An 18,864-nucleotide genomic window follows, 5' to 3' on the forward strand; every position below is an offset into this window, starting at 1 on the left:
TGAAATTAAGTGATGATGTTCTTGGAAGATTCAGCAGAGGAATGAGCATAACATTACCTAACCCCAGACCTGCCTGCATTATCTTGGCATCCATCTTTGACCCTCTGCAGCATCAGAGAGATGGGTGTGATCCTAGGTGGACTTCGAGATAGCTCCACATAGTTCCAGACTTCTGTGATTTTTCAACTTCATTATGTAAACACAGGACCTCATTTGGGAATGCAGCCCCACGAGTATAGGCTGTTCCTCAGATTCCCTGCAGATCAAATGAGTGCACTGCTTGGCATTTGCTTTCCATTTGCCACCCATCTCACCTTTATCTCCCAGGTCCTGTTGGTCCTGTTGATGTTAGTGACAATGTAGCAATTATGCAACAAGCACTGTACATACATTATTTCATCTAACCATCTGTTGTAATAATACTGTACATGTTATTATCCCTATTTTACAGATATAAACACTATAACTGAGAGAAAGAGGTTAATACATTGACAGAGGTTGCAGAGTAACAGTCAGAATTTGTACCCAAGTCTACTCATTATCAAAACTCACATGATATAGTCTACTATATTGCCTCCAAGTATGAGCAAAAGAAGTCACTCTCCTTGACTTTTCATTACTTTATAAAGCTGTTGGGAACAGGCCCCCCCAAAATCTGGCCATAAACTGTCCCCAAACTGGCCATAAACAAAATCTCTGCAGCACTGTGACATGTTCGTGATGGCTGTGATGGCCATGATGCCCACGCTGGAAGGTTATGGGTTTACCAGAATAAGGGCAAGGAATACCAGACCCACCCAGGATGGAAAACCACTTAAAAGCATTCTTAAACCACAAACAATAGCATGAGTGATCCGTGCCTTAAAGACATGCTCCTGCTGCAGATAACTAGCCAGAGCTCATCCCTTTATTTCGGCCCATCCCTTTGTTTCCCATAAGAAATACTTTTAGGTAATCTATAATCTATAGAAACAATGCTTATCACTGGCTTGCTGTCAGTAAATATGTGGGTAAATCTCTGTTCGAGACTCTCAGCTCTGAAGGCTGTGAGACCCCTGATTTCCCACTCTACACCTCTATATTTCTGCGTGTATGTGTCTTTAGTTCCTCTAGCACTGCTGGGTTAGGGTCTCCCCGACTGAGCTGGTCTCAGCATAAAGCAATATTAGTAAGTCTAGTCAGGAGACTGGCCTTTTAACTCCTGAGACATCTCGCATGAGTCAAATCCTCAGATTCTTTCTTATATGTGCAATCACATGATATTTACTTGAAGGAAAAATACCTAAGGGTTATGAGTTTGAGCTCATCATAAAGGAAATGAATTTGTACCAGTGAGGTTTGGAAACTACATTTTTAAGGGGGTTAGCCCTAGGACATGGCCACTAATGAAAGCATATTCATTGATTCAGTCTTTACTCAGAGAACACTGAGTACATACATCCAAGGCACACAGGATGCAGTGACAAAGCAGTCCCTGGCCTCACATGCTGTTAGCAGGCAAACTGAATAAGAAAGAGGTCATTACAATCCAACATGGCAAATCCTGTGAGTAAATGGCATGTAATAACCCAGGAGTGAGCACCTAATCCAGGTAGACAGTGTCAGGGAAGCCACATCTGTCTTTGAGGGCAGAGTCCAGCATTCCTTCAATGTCATTTTTCATCATGTGGTTAAAAGGGCCACCAAGGAAGACACATGCTTATTTGTCCTCTGTGATGAGTTGAAGAGAACTAGAGATACCTAGTTACACATTCTCAGTGCTTTGACTACAATTTTTAGTCAACTGAGAAATATCAGTCTAAATACAATCAGGGGAACAATTCGGGAATATTGGTGGGAGACTACAGAAGAAAAGTTTCCACGCTCTCTCCAGTGGGGGATGTATCCATTCATCCTCAAATCTCTTAGAATTTCTCTACAATCTGGTCTGACACTCTAGCCTAAAGAGTGACCAAAGTATATAAATTGTAGTTTATGTGGAAAACAAAAACGTAGAAAGCAAGCAAGCAACCCTGACATCTTTATGAAATATGGCTGAAACATAGCCGAATGATAAAATTGTCAAATAGCTGTAAGAGGCAGAACCAGTTTGAGGAATTCATGGCCTAATCCACATTTCCCCCAGAACCTGTGGGGAAGCACTGTAGGACAGTTATGGCAATGAAACGCTTCGGAATTCGTTGAAAGATTGCTGTGGTAGGATTCCCTCTAAGGACCAGGAAAGGGTTCAAAATTAACCTTCCTCAGGAAATAAGTTTAGATTTTTTCTAGAATTTCAAGACAGGCTCTAATCATACAGAAATTTTTCTAGAATGGATGGAGAAGGTGACAAGGCTTCTCAAGGGCCCCAACTCTCACCCAACAATGTTGACTGAGCACTCACTGCTTGGCCAAGCACCGTGCCAGGCACTTGACATAGAATCTCTCGCTTAATCCTCAAGCACACCACTGCCAGGAGATAGCATTCCCATTTTACAGATGAGAAAACCAAGATTCAGAGAGTTCATAACATACCCAGACCCCATAGCTCATAGATGGTAGTTTCACACCCAAATGTGCAAAATTCTAGAGGGAGCTCTTCTGAAGTCAATAAGTTCAATAAACTAGTGGGACAAATGCTATATTGAGCAACTCTGAGGAAGCTTTCTTTCTTTCCTTTCTGTTAGCTAAAAGTTACTAGATTTTTCTTGGGCTCTGAAGTCTGCCTGGATTGTGGTATTTAATGTGAGGCAGCTGCAGACTGTGCCCCAAAGCAAACGAGGCTAGAAGAATTCCCCTTTCTAAAGGCATCCCACCTGAGTGTCACAAAGATGTGCAGCTGAAAACAAGCCTGACTTCTGTATATAAAGGAATCTGGGCAGGCAGACCCTCGGCTCTTGGGAGAGGAGGTGGAGAGCCTGCAGCCAGCAGGAACTCCTGGTAGCATTATGTGGCTGCTGCGGTGCATCTTGCTGTGTGTTTCATTATCTCTTGCTCTGAGTGGCCAGCATAAGCCTGAGGCACCAGGTTATTCCAGTGTGCTCCACTGTGGGCCGTGGAGCTTCCAGTTTGCTGTAAACCTCAGCCAGGAGGCAACGTCTCCTCCTGTACTAATAGCTTGGGGTAAGTTTGATGACTTGCCTTGCTTAGCCAAGCAATGATATGTCTCCTCTAGTACCTAAGATGTCTCCCTAGCTTCCTGTCTTGATAGTTTCACCCTCTGAGCCCTGTTGCATCTTTCTGCCAAAGAAATAGTCTAAGTTATAACTACATCTGATCTGAAATCTGATTTCCCTCTTGTTCCTCTTATTGACAGTTGCTCCTTGGGGTCTAATGGCAAGGCTGACTATCCTTTCTGGCACTGGAGACTGACCGCTGTGTTTTTTCACCTCTTCCCCACCCCTCCAGACAACGAAGGGCTGCTGCACAAGCTGCAGAATGACTCTGACTGTGGCACCTGGATAAGAAAAGGTCCGGGCAGCTCCGTGGTGTTGGAGGCAACCTATAGCAGCTGCTATGTCACTGAGTGGGTGAGTATGACCCAATGGCCAGACACACTAAGTGAAGCCGCTCATGCTACCATCCAGGCTGACCCCCAAGGGCCTGTCTCTCCAGGACTCCCACTATATCATGCCAGTCGGAGTTGAAGGAGCGGGTGTGGCTGAACACAAGATGGTTACAGAGAGGAAGCTGCTCAAGTGTCCTATGGATCTTCTAGGTAAAGGCTGGAAGCTCTCAGGATCTTGCGGGGGTCGGGGGTGGGGTGGGGCGTGAAGGTACTCTTGGTCCTCTCTGACCTGCTCTGTGCAGTGACACCTGACACTAATGAAGGATGGATCATGTCCCAACTCTCACCTCCATGGGCAATCCTTAGGATAACTACCAATTGAGATTCCTCAATGCCGAGGCACTGTGGGTTAAGCACTTCAGGTGTTACCTTCCCTAATCCTAACCTAGTGCTGCAAACACTACTGCTGGCCAGGCGCAGTGGCTCACACCTGTAATCACAGCATTTTGGGAGGCCGAGGCAGGTGGATCACCTGAGGTTGGGAGTTCGAGAACAGCCTGACCAACATGGAGAAACCCCATCTCTACTAAAAATACAAAATCAGCCAGGTGTGGTGGTACATTCCTGTAATCCCAGTTACTCGGGAGGCTGAGGCAGGAGAATTGCTTGAACCTGGGAGGCGGAGGTTGCGGTGAGCTGAGATCGTGCCATGGCACTACAGCCTGGGCAACAAGAGCGAAGCTGTCTCAAAAAAAAAAAAAAAAAAAAAAAAAAAAAAAAAAAAAACCCCAACCTATCTCTTGCCAGGAAGTTTGCCCAAGGGCCTATCACTGGTGAATGACCGAGCTGGGATTCGAAGAACTCTCCCAGAACCAGGAGCGTTTCACCCATAGGGAGAATGATAGGAAATAAAACTGAAGCTAGCAAGGAGACTTGGAAAAATACCTCCACAGAGCGAGATGTGCACGGAGACTAGGACCCAGGTCTCCCATCCAACCAGCTGGAGGGATAGCTGAGCATTTCCCTAAGGAAATAGCAGGAAGTATGATGCCTACTCAACTTTAGAAAGTCTCGCCGGGCGCGGTGGCTCACGCTTGTAATCCCAGCACTTTGGGAGGCCGAGGCGGGCGGATCACGAGGTCAGGAGATCGAGACCACGGTGAAACCCCGTCTCTACTAAAAATACAAAAAAATTAGCTGGGCGTAGTGGCAGGCGCCTGTAGTCCCAGCTACTCGGAGAGGCTGAGGCAGGAGAATGGCGTGAACCCGGGAGGCGGAGCTTGCAGTGAGCCGAGATCGCGCCACTGCACTTCAGCCTGGGTGACAGAGCGAGACTCCGTCTCAAAAAAAAAAAAAAAAAAAAAAAAAAAAAGTCTCGCCTGACTGAGAGCCCGTCCTCAAAGTCAGAACAGACTCAAACTCTAAGTTCACTCTTCTCACCTGCCTTCCTTCCCAATGCATAGCCAGGATGGGCAGCACTAATAAAATGAGGAATCACAGTCCTCACCCCAGTTCTGAACCAGACCTGAACTCAAAAACAATCTTCAGATAACTCATATCCAAACTAAGGCTTGAGAAATGCCTTTAAAGAACAGAAGGAAGGATTGTTACTTGAAGGAGTAAGAAGCCCCCACTGCTTCTACCAATTTTGTTGACATTCTTTTTTAAAAAACTAATGTCAGGGCACTCTTACAAGGTGACTTAATGTTGACAACCTCCCAAGACTTAATCTGCAACATGTAACCTCTCAAGACTATCTACAATATGGAATAGACACCTATTCCAATCATCTACATATCTACAGGAATCCAAAGTCAATGACTTGTATCAAAATGCTATTCAAGACTAACTTTGACCTAACCTGACTTACTCTTTTTCAAAACCTAGCCCGAGATGCTCCAGATACTGACTGGTGTGACTCCATCCCAGCGCAGGATAGACTGCCATGTGCACCTTCACCCATCTCTCCAGGAGACTGTGAGGGGCTAGGCTGTTGTTACAGCTCTGAAGAGGTGAATTCCTGCTACTATGGAAACACCGGTGAGTAAGTGAGCACACCTCTGAAACCAGCTGAGGAAGTGTGGCAATTACAATGAAACCCGGAGAGGGGTTTGCTCAGAAGGCAAACATCAAGTGATAGCAGGCTGCCATGTAGCCATGCATCCAAGAACACTTGATTCCAATGTAACGGACCTTTCTACAGCTTCCACTGTCCATTCTCCCAGAATCCAGATATAAAGCCAATAGTGCTCAGACCTGAAGGCTATGTGCCAGATAATTGCTAGTGCCAGATAACTGCTAATTGACAGAAACTTATAGTGACTTTGGCTGATGGTCTGGGATTGTCTAGGGAGCCTCACTTCAAGGCTGTTGCTTTCTGTATGTCTCTAATCCTGCTGAGGTTTTCTAACATAAACTCAACCTCAGAGTATGTGTAGGTTGGTGCAGAAGTAATCGCACCCTTTGCCACTGTGGCAAAGGCTGCGATTACTTCTGCACCAACCTAATATATCGCACACTCTGTTCTAACATCTTAATCTTAACTGACAAGCAAAATGAGGTAGGAGCTACTATACCCTCTTAATACATGAAACTGAAGTAAGGAGGTGCAATACTTGCCTGAGGTCACACAATAAGTTGGGGAGGCAAGACACAACCCCAGGAGCTCATTTAGAGCCTGGGTTAAACTGTGGGTGGTCGATCTTGCCCTGAGATTATCAGCTAGGAACACCAACTTCTCAGTGGGATTAAAAGTAACTAAGTGGTTAGACTTTCATCTGGTTCTCCCCATAATGGGAGAGATGACCTGCCTTCAGCCCAGCTGCTCTGTTTCAGTGACCTTGCATTGTACCCGAGAGGGCCATTTCTCTATCGCTGTGTCTCGGAACGTGGCCTCGCCACCACTGCTCTTGGATTCTGTGCGCTTGGCCCTTAGGAATGACAGTGCGTGTAACCCTGTGATGGCAACACAAGCTTTTGTTCTATTCCGGTTTCCATTTACTTCCTGTGGCACCACAAGACAGGTGAGCAGTTGGGCTTTGTTCCTGGCTCTGGAAGTCGGGTGGGAAGGTTGTAGTGACTAGTGGGGGAGAGCTGAAATACGTTGGCCATGAACGATACTTGTGACTACTGCTTGGAGCTTGGGAGAGTCCCTAGGGCAGGAGAATGCCTCATCACCGAGAAAGTTAATCTCTTCTGGGTGTTCAGCTAAGACCATCACAGCTGTGATCTAGCTAAGGGGCTGTCATTTACCACACTATAGAGAAGAAACCAGCAGGGATGCTGACTGGAATTGGTAGCACTTCAGCTGCCTCTCCTAGATACTCAAATTCCCCTTCTTATTCCTTTGTCCTGAAATAAGGTGAAGCGATAACTTGCCAGGATGTCACTGCTATGTGTTCTTGCCTCTGCTGAAGTAATAGGAAATATAACATACAACAGGGTAGCATTGCTGAGGGCTTAGACCAGAGGCAAGTCAAGCAGCATAATGCTAACAGAAATGATCAAGACTTCTCCATCTGTTCCTGTAGATCACTGGAGACCGAGCAGTATATGAAAATGAACTGGTGGCAACTAGGGATGTGAAAAATGGGAGCCGTGGCTCTGTCACTCGTGACAGCATCTTCAGGTAAGGGCTTGGCCAGAATGACTTCCCCTCTTCCATAAGGTGGGCGTTCTCAGGTAAGCCCTGAATCCACAAACGAGCATTCCTCAGCAATAGGAGAAAACCTGTCTGCTACCTTGGTTCACCAATTGCACTGCCCATTACTTGATTAAGTCCATCTGTGTTGCTGTCTCCCACCCGACCTAAGTCTCGAGCTCACCTGGAGTTCTATTTCACTTAACTAGATTTTTTTTCTCATTTTGGCCTTCTCCATTCTACATTTCAGCCTACATTTCTCCATTCTACATCTTGGCCTTCTCCACTGTCCATGCTGTAGCCAAAAGAATTCCTTTAAAACCTTAAGTCTGTCAAATCACACACCTTAAAGCCATGGACAAAAAATAAGCTTTAAGATGAACATTAGGACCCTGCATAAAACAGCTCCTACTTCATCTCCAGCCTGTTCACTTCTAACATTCTCAGCCCCTTACTCACTATTCCCCGATTGCAGCCTGGTTCTTCTATGGAATTCTCAAAGGGCCTCAAGCACTTCCTTGCCTCCAGGCTTTGTTCTATATTGGATGAGGCTTTCCCTCTACCTGAAGTTTATTTTCCTTCACCTTCATATCAAGGGTACCTCTAAGGTCTTCCTGATCTTCTCTATGGTAGGCATCTGTTTCTCATGATGCATCTTTATTTCTGTGTGCCTATCTCCAACTCAAACATTGGTCCTACTTGCATATTGGTCTCCCCAACTAAAATACAGCTCCCAGCAGGGCAGGAACCACATCCATCATACTTATAAACTTGTCTAGCACTTAATGCTTTCCTCGAGTTAAAAAGAAAGGATGTGTAACTGACACCTACCTCCTACAACCAACTAGCTAAAATCTTGTTTCTCTGCAGGCTCCATGTCAGCTGCAGCTACTCAGTAAGTAGCAACTCTCTCCCAATCAGTGTCCAGGTTTTTACTCTCCCACCACCCTTTCCTGAGACCCAGCATGGACCCCTCACTCTGGAACTTCAGATTGCCAAAGGTATGGCCCCCTTGGCTGGAGTATCTGGCCTATACTCTAAATCTAGTCTTCTGGGGCATGAAGACCCTAAGTTAGTAACAAGACACTTAAGGGGCTTGGGGCTATTTAAGGGGGTGACAGCCCCTCAAGTCACTGAGAGATTACTACTTCAAATCCTTATTTCTGCCTCTTGCAGATAAAAACTATGGCTCCTACTATGGTGTTGGTGACTACCCAGTGGTGAAGTTGCTTCGGGATCCCATTTACGTGGAGGTCTCCATCCTTCACAGAACAGACCCCTACCTGGGGCTGCTCCTACATCAGTGTTGGGCAACACCCAGCACAGACCCCCTGAGTCAGCCACAGTGGCCCATCCTGGTAAAGGGGTAAGTGGTTCTTCCATGCACCTGTGCTGAGACTCTCAAAGAAGCCCATCCTGACTGCTGGGTCTCTTGGTCTAGCTGCCCCTACGTTGGAGACAACTATCAGACCCAGCTGATTCCTGTCCAGAAAGCCTTGGATCTTCCATTTCCCTCTCACCACCAGCGCTTCAGCATCTTCACCTTCAGCTTTGTGGACCCTACAGTGGAGAAACAGGCCCTCAGGGGACCGGTAGGATGTTCCCTTCCATGACACTCACCAGGGCTCTGAACCTCCCCAACTTACAACTGTTTCCATGTCCTATTACTCTGCAGCCAAGGGAAGCCCTTTAATGCTGGCTATTGGTACTCAGAGCAACCCTTGTTACCAATCACATGAGTGACATCTGTCAATTGGACTCCAGTTCCTTAGTGCTGTTGTGATACCAACTTGGACCATATCAATTTTCTGATAACTTCCTGAACCTCTTCCTGGGGAGACAAAGCAGGTTTAGGGACACATGGCATGGTGATTCTACAAATGACCTAAATTCTGTTGGCTCCCAGGTGCATCTGCACTGCAGCGTGTCAGTCTGCCAGCCTGCTGAGACACCATCCTGTGTGGTAACCTGTCCTGATCTCAGTCGTGAGTATCCAAGCTGTTAGAGGACAGACTTGAAGGAATCTTAAGTCCCATGTCTAATCTTTCCTAGTCTCTGGCCAAACAACTCAAACTGAAGATTCATCTTACTAAGGCTTCTCTAAGTACTTACCGTGCCATAGAACAAAGATGACTAGCTTCCCAGAGTCCCATGTCTCCTAACACAAGCTATAAATGTTTGGGTAACCCTCAACCTTAGCTTTTTCATATAAACTTTAATTCATCCATGAACCAAGGCAGTTTATGTCCTATCTTATGTCTCATTTTAACAAGATACACCTGGATAGTTGACAAACATGTCTATACCTGCTTGACAGGTCTGGCAATGCAGACTAAAGATCTATAAGTAGAATGATGGACCTAGAATGTGGTCTCTAGTTTGTTGGGTCCAATGCTTCTAAGTAGTCAATGTGTCTGTATGTCTACATGGTTCTACCTGTACTTGTCTAGCGTCTGAGTTGGGATTCATGACCTCTGAAGCTTTAAGTCCCTTCTAGCAAAACTCATAGTAACTAAATGGTGCTTATTATGCAAAGTACAACATTAAATACTTTAACATCTCCAAAAATGCATATTATCCCTACTTCTAAAGAATGAACCGTCTTAGATTGGGGTCCTACAACTGGCAAATAGAATTAAAACAGTTCTACACTGTGTGTGTGTTTGTGTGTGTGTGTGTTTGTGTGTGTGTGTGTGTGTGTTTGTGTGTGTGTGTGTGTGTGTGTTTGTGTGTGTGTGTGTGTGTGTGTGTTTGTGTGTGTGTGTGTTGTGTGTGTGTGTGTGTGTTTTTTTGAGACAGGTTCTTGCCCTGTCATGCAGGCTGGAGTACAATGGCATGATTATAGTTCATGTTAGCCTCGACCTCCTGAGCTCAGGTGATACGCCCAGTTTGGCCTCCCAACTAAGACTATAGGCATATTCTACTATGTCCAGCCTATCTTTCTCTTTTTTTTTTTTTTTTTTTTTTTTTAAGAGGGAGTTTTTCTCTTTGCCCAGGCTGGAGTGCAATGGCGTGGTCTTGGCTTGCTTGCAACCTCTGCTTCCCAGGTTCAAGTGATTCTCCTGCCTCAGCCTCCTGAGTAGCTGGGATTACAGGCATGTGACACGAAGTCCAGCTAATTTTGTAATTTTGTATTTTTGGTAGAGAGGGATTAACCATGTTGGCCAGGCTGGTCTTGAACTCCTGACCTCAGATGATCCACCCGCCTCAGCCTCCCAAAATGTTGGGATTACAGGCATGAGCCACCACACCCGGCCTTTGTCTTATTTTTTTATAGACATGGATCTTTATGTTGCCTGGGCTGGTCTCAAACTCCAGAAAGTTTTTTTACTCACTGTCCACCTGCATGTGTGTCCTTTGTTTCCCGCTCTTCCATTTGCCATCTTGTCATCTTTCTTGATACAACACAGGATACAGAAAACGTAAAACTGTATATTTCAAGTGAATCAAATTTGTTTTACTTCACTTGAAAACCAGATCTAAACTCATTGTTTTCTCTGCATCTCAGCTCCAAGTTCTGTTCTAATAGTTACCTTTGAATCGCAGGGAAAGATCTCTGAATTATAAACATGTTACTGTCAAAGTACTGTTTAGAAAAGGATGGCAGTTCAGGGATAGTTTCTAACATCTTTCTACCAAAGTCCTGGTGAAACTAAGGTAATGGTAACAGATATAAAATCTCACTTGTTCAAGTACATATTAATATACTCAATGAGGTTTTTGTAAGGCATAGAACCAAGCTTTATAGAGAGACTTGGCCTTGTACCATAACACTTTCTATCCCTGCCCTATGTGTACAAAAACTAATGAATTACTAGATCTCATTTCTCTAACAGGAAGAAATTTTGCTAACAGTTCTCAGAACACTACTGCTAGTGTTTCTAGCAAAGGCCCCATGATTCTACTCCAAGCCACTAAGGACCCTCCAGAAAAGCTCCGTAAGTATCCAAGAGGGAGGAGATCAAACTAGTTGAACCAAACTACTAGTCAAACCAAAGCAACTTCCTCCTTTCTATCCCTCTTTTTCTAGTCAAAAGAAATTGACCTTCCTATAGCAGAAGACCGCTAGTCTTTGTCAGGACACAGAATCACTTGGTTTTAGCATACATTAACCTACCTTTCCATCTATCCTCCAGGTGCTCCTGTAGACTTGAAAGTTCTGTGGGTGGCAGGCCTTTCTGGGACCCTAATCCTTGGAGCCTTGTTAGTATCCTACTTGGCTGTCAAGAAACAGAAGAGTTGCCCAGACCAAATGTGTCAATAAAACCAGACTGTACTCCCAGCCTGTGCTGAGCGTCTCATTTGAAAGGTAAAAGGTTAATTTCAGACTAGTTTGTCTGTTCATGTCACTTTATCTCTTAAGCTTGGTAGTATAACTCAACTGAGAATAGAATAAAAACTGATACAAAAATTTCAGACTTAGTAGAGATCTTAGGTCAGAGAACATGGAATAAAATTCTTCCATAAGATCAATGAAACTAGGGTAGAACTAAATATGAATCTAGATCACTGGTTTTCAAACTTGAGTGTGCCTCAGGATCATGGGAGGGCTGGTAGAAACAGATGACTGTTCCCATTCTCAGTTTGAATTCAGTAGGACTGGTCCCATTCTCAGTTTGATTCAGTAGGTCTGGACAAAGGCTTAAAAAATTTCTAACCATTTCCTAGATGATGCTGATCTTCCCTGGTCTGAGCACCAGACTTAAACCAATGCCTAGAACAGTGACTAAAGGTATCTGACCATAGGTCGGCCAGCTGGAGGTGGCTTGATCATCAGAGACTTAGTTTTGAGCCAGAACTGACAAGTAGTTTCCTAGTCTTAAGAACTAAGACTTTTTTTTTTTTTTTTTAAAGGGGGTATGGTGGGGATACCATCACTGACTTCTCAAGGCAAACGTCCTGTTTAAGGAACTTTCTTATAACTGATGCTGCTGGTCAGCCATACTCTGGGGTACTCCCTATTCTCACTGAAGTTCTGAAACTAATCCTGGTTCTGTCAATTTCACCTACTTATTTTTCAGGGAATAACTTCTAAATTGACCTTTCAGCAAGGCAAAGGTGTTACACTCCTGAACAGCTGCTTTGTAGTCAAGCCAACCTTACTTCAAATTGCTAAGCAGGATGTAAACCCTGACCTTACAGGGATACGTGTTTTTCATGCAACAAACTATCCTAGAAGCTTGATGTTAACATACTTGAGCCTCATGAAAATATCACATAGTATTCATTCATCCCCAGTGTCTAGAATCTGGGAAGGATACAAATCAAATAACTTGCCCAGGGCTACTTGAGCAACAAAAGATAGATTCCAGTTCAAGTTTTAACACTAATTTGTACCCTTAACTCCCCATGGTACTGAAAACTCATTTCCTCAGAAAGACTAGTTGCCAGTGGTAGGCACAGGTGCAGCTTGACAAAGGGTTGTCTTAGGCTTATGAAAAGATAATGGCTTGGGGAGATAATGGCTATGCTACATGCAAAGGTCTGTCTGTTGACCTGTACTGAAGTCAGACATTTAGAGAAGAATAGTCTGACTGCAGTGGGGTAGTGTTTGGTGTCTAGGTTAAACAACTCAAGTAGACGTGTAACTTACTTGGCAATCAGATGAAATTTAACCTACTATTGAATATTATAACATATTCAAGGTTTTGCTTTCCTATTCAATCTCTGAATATACTTACAACAAATTTTGAATGTTAAACATTAATTGGAAATACTACATACTTCTAGATATTAGATTGTCGGGAAAACTTATACCCAACTGTTTTCCAATAGCTGAATAGTACCTGTTTCAAACTAAAATTCTACTAACCAAACTTCAAGTGTTCAACAGCTGCTGCTGGCAGGGAGCTATTCTAGCTAGTTGCTGTATGACTCAAATCTACTCCATTAAAATGTATATTGGCTATATAAGCAGCGTAGTAGGCATTGGGAATAAAGCAATGAACAGGAAGGCTTCCTCAGCAACTCTGACAAATGTCAGATGATTCAAGGAAACAAAGTTGGGTAAATGGGAGAAGGGAATTGCTAAGTCTCATCTTTTTCTATGAGGAAATAGATATGGGCATAAGTTTTTAGCCTATCCCTCTAAAACAAAGCGAGTATATAGGGTCTTCTAAAGCAAATGACCTGACAAGTCAGGAATCTGAGTTTCCAAAAGAGGAAAGCTTTAACAGAACCTGGCATAAAGGTCACTTGCCCCTCTAAGAGGAGGGTAGTAACACCTGTACTAGCCAATGGCTACTGCAGTTAACCAAAGAAAATCCTGCCATTTAAGCTTCTACCTAGGACTTGCCAGATTCTCTCTAGCAGGGTTTCTGGGACTGTTTATATTAACATGGTGTGGCTTCAAAGGGAGCAAAACCTATTTCCCATATTTTACCATGAAACCTCTTTTCAGAATAAGAGTAATTCTACAGAGCATATTTCTGCAGATGTAGTTTTCCTGGTTTTCTAACAATCTTTATTAGAAGTTAGTCTGATCAGAGAAAGTATTACAAGGAAAGATAAAAATGTCTCTGAATAGTCTGGCCAAAATCTAGCTTGAAGTTGAGTTACTACTTGAGAAAAGTCAGTTAGAACCATAAACTTATAGTTTAATATAGTCTCATAGCTAAACCAGAAACTTGATTATTCCCCTCAGAGGCCCCATTAAACCTCTTTTTGGAGGCATCTGTCTAATTTTAAATAGACTCTATCAAGTAACTCATGAAAGACTGTTACCCCAAACTTATTCACTATCCTCCAAATGGGTTTAACTTCAGTTTAGCTCATTTCTAGTTAAACTGATAGTTCTTTCCCTTCTGACTAAATTGTTCTGATCAATCCAGTGTAATGGAATTCATCCCTGTATCTTCTTTCCTAGAGAAAAATCACTTTATTCCTTGTGTACCTCTTGCTAACTGATCTTGTAGAAAAGTGTTCTACACCTAAGTGATACAGCAGCATAGCCTCCTATTCTAATATGGTGGGGTAGCTTTCCACCGCACAGCTGTCAGCCTCAGCTTCCCCTGCCGTGTCTTGCCTACACACTAGCTGTGTAACAGTTCTAGCTACCCTAAATTCCTTGAGGGTAGGCACCTATTTTTGGAAGCAAATTCTTCCGTTAGTCTAGTGTCAGCTCCTCATCATGCTTGTCTATGAAACTCGGAAAGGGGGCCATATGTCTGTCTCTTCTTATCTCTCTAGTTTGACACTTGTGAGTCTATAACCGCAGATCCTATTAGGTCAGATTCCCTCCTCCCCTGTGTTAGCCAGGGTGTTCCTGTTCATGTATGACTCACAAGAAGGTGAGCTTTACCAAGTCAATGAAGAGACAGGCTGTGGAATGAGAAACATCTGCAAGCCATATATCTGATAAGGGATTAATGTCTAAAATGTAACTCAATAAGGAACCCAAATAAAAATGGGCAAAGGACATAAGTAGACATCTCAAAGGATATACAAATGGCCAACAGATTAGTGATGCTAAACATTCTCATTTATTAGGGAAATGCAAATTAAAACCAACGAGATCACCTCCTGCCCATCAGAATGGCTGTTATCAAAAAGAAGTGTTGGTGAGGATGTAGAGAAAAGGGAACCCTTGAACCCTGTAGGTGGGAGTGTAAATTAGTATAGCCATCACAGAAAATGCTATGGAGGTTCTTCAAAAAATACAATTACACCCATGAGCCAGCAATTCCACTAGTGTGTATGTATCCAAAGGAAGTGAAATTGGTAGGCTGACGAGATATCTGCACTCCCATAGTCATAACACTATTGACAATAGCTGAGATACTAAATCAAAGTTTCCATCAATAGATGGATGAAGAAAGTGGTATATGTATACAACGAACTACTATTCAATCTTAAAGGAAATCTTGTCATTTGTGACATGAACTTGGAGGAAAATATTAAACCAGGTATAGAAAAAGTACCACATGATCTCACTTAAACACATAATCTTGAATTTATAGAAGCAGAGAGTAGAGTGGTGGTTACTTGTGGTTTGCAGAGGGTGAGATGGAAAGATGTTGCTCAAAGGCTACAAACTCAGGAATAAGTTCAAGGGATCTTTTGTATACCATGGTGAGTACAAATTGGGTTCTCATGAAATAAATGAGGTAATTCATGTTAGTATGATTCAGCAATCCTACAACGTATACACATCTCAAAATGTGTTATATACAATAGTTTTAAAGCCAACTGAGTTCTATAGTATGTAAACAAGATTGAGGGAAGTTGAAGGTCTGGTCACCAACAACTTAGGAATTGAATTCTTGAAGCATTAAGATTCTTTTCGTCACTTCCCAGGTAAATATTTATCTTGGCTTACCTTGGAAGTCCTAACCTGAGAGAACCTAAGGAAGCTGGCAGGTGACTGGAAACAGCATCTTGACTTTAGCCCCCATGTATTGAAACATTTAATTGGATCCTTATTTTGGACAAAGTTCCCTTTTGTATTAGGAAATGAAGGCAGTACTCTAGTCCAACAACCAACATGGAACTTGTTTACATGGTCTGGTAACAAGAATAATGGTAGGAAACCAGAAGTTGAAGCTGATGTTATAGCAGCCATTTAGAAAGAAGCCTATTCCTAACAATGTCATGTTCCCTACCATTCCCATTTTCACCCAGAATATTCAGATCAGAAGAGCCAGATACAGAGGCAGAGAGGTAATCTCTGTGAACTCAACTTTCTCATCTCTGAAATAGAAAACTATCAACTGTTTCTAGCTATCTGGCTCTAAATTTTTGGTTCTTAGAACATTCTTAATCCCCCTTCAGTTTTTTTCCACGAGTCTTAATTTGCAGCTGTCCCTTGGAAACTCTACTCCCATGATTTCTTGCTCAATTTTCATGCTGTGAATGGACAATATGCTTTTGTGTCTTACACCACAGCACGTTTCTGCCCTCTAAGGGCTAAATGTCAGCTACTGTTTAATAAAGGTTTGATTAAGCCTTACTGTAACATTTGCAAGCCAGAGGGAGCAGAGATTGGATAGCTGTGCCACTTAATTGCCTCTTTCTACATTTTCTAAGAAGTACTGCTTTTTAACCCTTGCTAATGTGGAAGACACCATGGTAGACATTGCCACAGGGAAGCCACCTTCCCCAGTACCTCCAAGTACCTAATCAGGTGACAAGAAATGGCCAAATCAAGTGAAATTTCTTGTTTTGAGCACAGTGGTTGGGAAGGATACTTCCATGAGGCTAGGCTGTTTTTGTTTTAAAGGTGATGGAATAATAGGCTCCAATGATATTGGATAAAATAAGTTGTAACTGGCCGGGTGCGGTGGCTTACACCTGTAATCCCAGCACTTTGGGAGGCTGAAGCAGATGGATCACGAGGTCAAGAGCTCAAGACCATCCTGGCCGCCAACATGGTGAAACTCTGTCTCTACTAAAATATAAAAAAATTAGCCAGGCATGGTGATGTGCACCTGTAGTCCCTGCTACTCGGGAGGCTGAGGCAGGGGAATCGCTTGAACCCACGAGGCGGAGGTTGCAGTGAGCTGAGATCATGCCACTGCACTCCAGCCTGGCAACAGAGCAAGACTCTGTCTCAAGGAAAAAAGTTGTACCCCCCAAATTTTGTCTTTTAATCTAAATATTAGAATAAGGGGCTGAATTATAGTTATTACATGTTTACCAATTGTTATGTGACTCATCAGTTAATTTATCTGGTCTTTGTTTTGTGCCGCTAGAATACCTCAGACTAGGTTGTTTATAATGGACAGAATTTATAGAGTCCCAGTTGTGGAGGCTGGGAAGTCCTAAATCAAGGTGTCAGCATCTGGTGAGGGCCACCTTGCTGTGGAGACAGTAAGAAGTGGCCAAACTTGCCCTTTTATAATGGTACCAACCCCACCCATGAGGGTGATGCTCTCATGGCCTAATGACCTCTTAATGGTCCTACCTCTTAATGCTGTTACAATGGCTCTTTTGTTTTTTTTCTTTTCTTTTTTTTTTTTTTTTTTTTTTTTTTTTTTTTTTGAGACAGTCTTGCTCTATCGCACAGGCTGGAGTGTGGTGGCATGATCTCAGCTCACTGCAAACTTCGCCTCTCAGGTTCAAGCAATCCTCCCACCTCAGCCTCCCAAGTAGCTGAGATCACAAGTGTGTACCTTCACACTCAGCTAATTTTTGTATTTTTAGTACAGATGGGATTTCACCATGTTGGCCAGGCTGGTCTGGAACTCCTGACCTCAGGTGATCCACCTGCCTCGGCCTCCCAAAGTTCTAAGATTACAGGTGTGAGCCACAGTGCCCGGCCCAGCCTGGCAATTAAATTTCAACAGGAGTTTTGGAAGGGACAAGCATTCAAACTATTATATTCCCTCATTAGTCTATAAGCAGTCCTCTCAGAACATTAAATTTATCTTATATGTGTCAAAAACACCTAGAAGATTATTTTCAAAGAAAATAAGGGGGAAAAGTTTGGAAATGTTTGTGAAAGGAAACAAAATTTCAGCTAAGAATAAGTTCAAGAATTTTACAACATGGTGACTAGTTAATAACAATGTATTCTTGAAAATTGCGAAGAGTAGATTGTGTTATCACCACAAAAAAATAAGAGGTAATATATGTGTTAGCTAGCTCAGCTTTGCTACTCCACAACATATACATCTCAAAACATTGGCAGGGTGCGGTGGCTCACACCTGTAACCCCAGCACTTTGGGAGGCTGAGGCGGGTGGAGGATCACTTGAGGTCAGGAGTTCGAGACCAGCCTGGCCAACATGATGAAACTCCATCTCTACTAAAATAAACTTTTAGCTGGTCATGGTGTTGAGCACCTGTAATCCCAGCTACTCGAGAGGCTGAGGCAGGAGAATCACTTGAACTCGAGCAGCAGAGGTTGCAGTGAGCCAAGATCATGCCACTGCACTCCAGCCTGGGTGACAGAGTGAGACTGTCAAAAACAAAAAATGGACATGATCAGTACAAATACTTGTCAATTAAAATATGCTTTTAAAAATGTTAAAGCAGAAAAGATGTTTCCACTGGCCACCCTTCCCTCACAGAGGGGAGGCGAACGCCCCTGACGAGGTCCTGAGACAGGCGAGGTGGGATTGTTGAGAAAGCTGGTTTTGTTGCCAGTCACCTTCACGGAAGGCTCTGCTACCCAGACCTTATGAAGTCAGACTTTCCTCCTAAAAATGCTGCTGTCCTTGTTCAGGGCAAAGGGCCTGGCACAGAGCAGGAGCTCAGAACATTTGCTGAGTGAATCATACCAAACCATGACATAATTTAACCCTATTTAAAGGAGCCTAGAAAGTTGCCAGAGAATGGCTGGATTTTAAGCAGATCGTATTTGTTCCCCAATGTAGCAATTTCTGACCAGGGAGGCCACTTAGGACCAGCAGGTTACCTATCTCTGTCAGTAACCTCTTTGCACCCTAACTCCTGTGTTTCTGGGATGAGACCCTTGGCTCATAGAAATGAAAAGCTTTGTGATAACAAAGGATTGTACTTTTGCTGGAACTTATCTTCATCTTTTGACAATCAGGAAACACTCAGATTTGGGGTTTCCTGTTAATATACCCACAACTTACTTGTTCCCTGGAGGAAATGGCCTTGATCGCACTAAAAATAAAAATGCCATGAAGAAACATCACAAATCCAGTCCCAGCCACTCAGGAGGCTCAGGTTGGAGGATGGCTTGAGTCTGGGGGTAGGGGGTCAGTGACTGCAGTGAGTTGAGATCGTGCCACTGCACTCTAGCCTGGGTGACAGTGAGACCCCATCTCAAA

At 43.5% G+C, this 18,864-nt stretch overlaps 1 protein-coding gene across 1 annotated transcript; it reads left to right on the forward strand.

The window, feature by feature from the left end:
* Window positions 1-2,640: 2,640 nt before the first annotated feature.
* On the forward strand, window positions 2,641-15,945 carry ZP4 (zona pellucida glycoprotein 4). Its single transcript, XM_030812484.1, has 14 exons — window positions 2,641-3,102; window positions 3,388-3,509; window positions 3,595-3,697; window positions 5,375-5,527; window positions 6,323-6,510; window positions 7,018-7,115; window positions 7,998-8,128; window positions 8,304-8,493; window positions 8,569-8,719; window positions 9,034-9,112; window positions 9,364-9,366; window positions 10,964-11,065; window positions 11,264-11,436; window positions 15,423-15,945. The coding sequence occupies exons 1-13, from the start codon at window positions 2,928-2,930 to the stop codon at window positions 11,389-11,391; spliced, it is 1,623 nt and encodes a 540-aa protein (XP_030668344.1). The 5' UTR covers window positions 2,641-2,927; the 3' UTR covers window positions 11,392-11,436; window positions 15,423-15,945.
* The last annotated feature ends 2,919 nt before the right edge of the window (window positions 15,946-18,864 follow it).

The sequence above is a fragment of the Nomascus leucogenys genome, chromosome 5, assembly GCF_006542625.1.
Source record: "Nomascus leucogenys isolate Asia chromosome 5, Asia_NLE_v1, whole genome shotgun sequence".
Classification (NCBI taxonomy): domain Eukaryota; kingdom Metazoa; phylum Chordata; class Mammalia; order Primates; family Hylobatidae; genus Nomascus; species Nomascus leucogenys.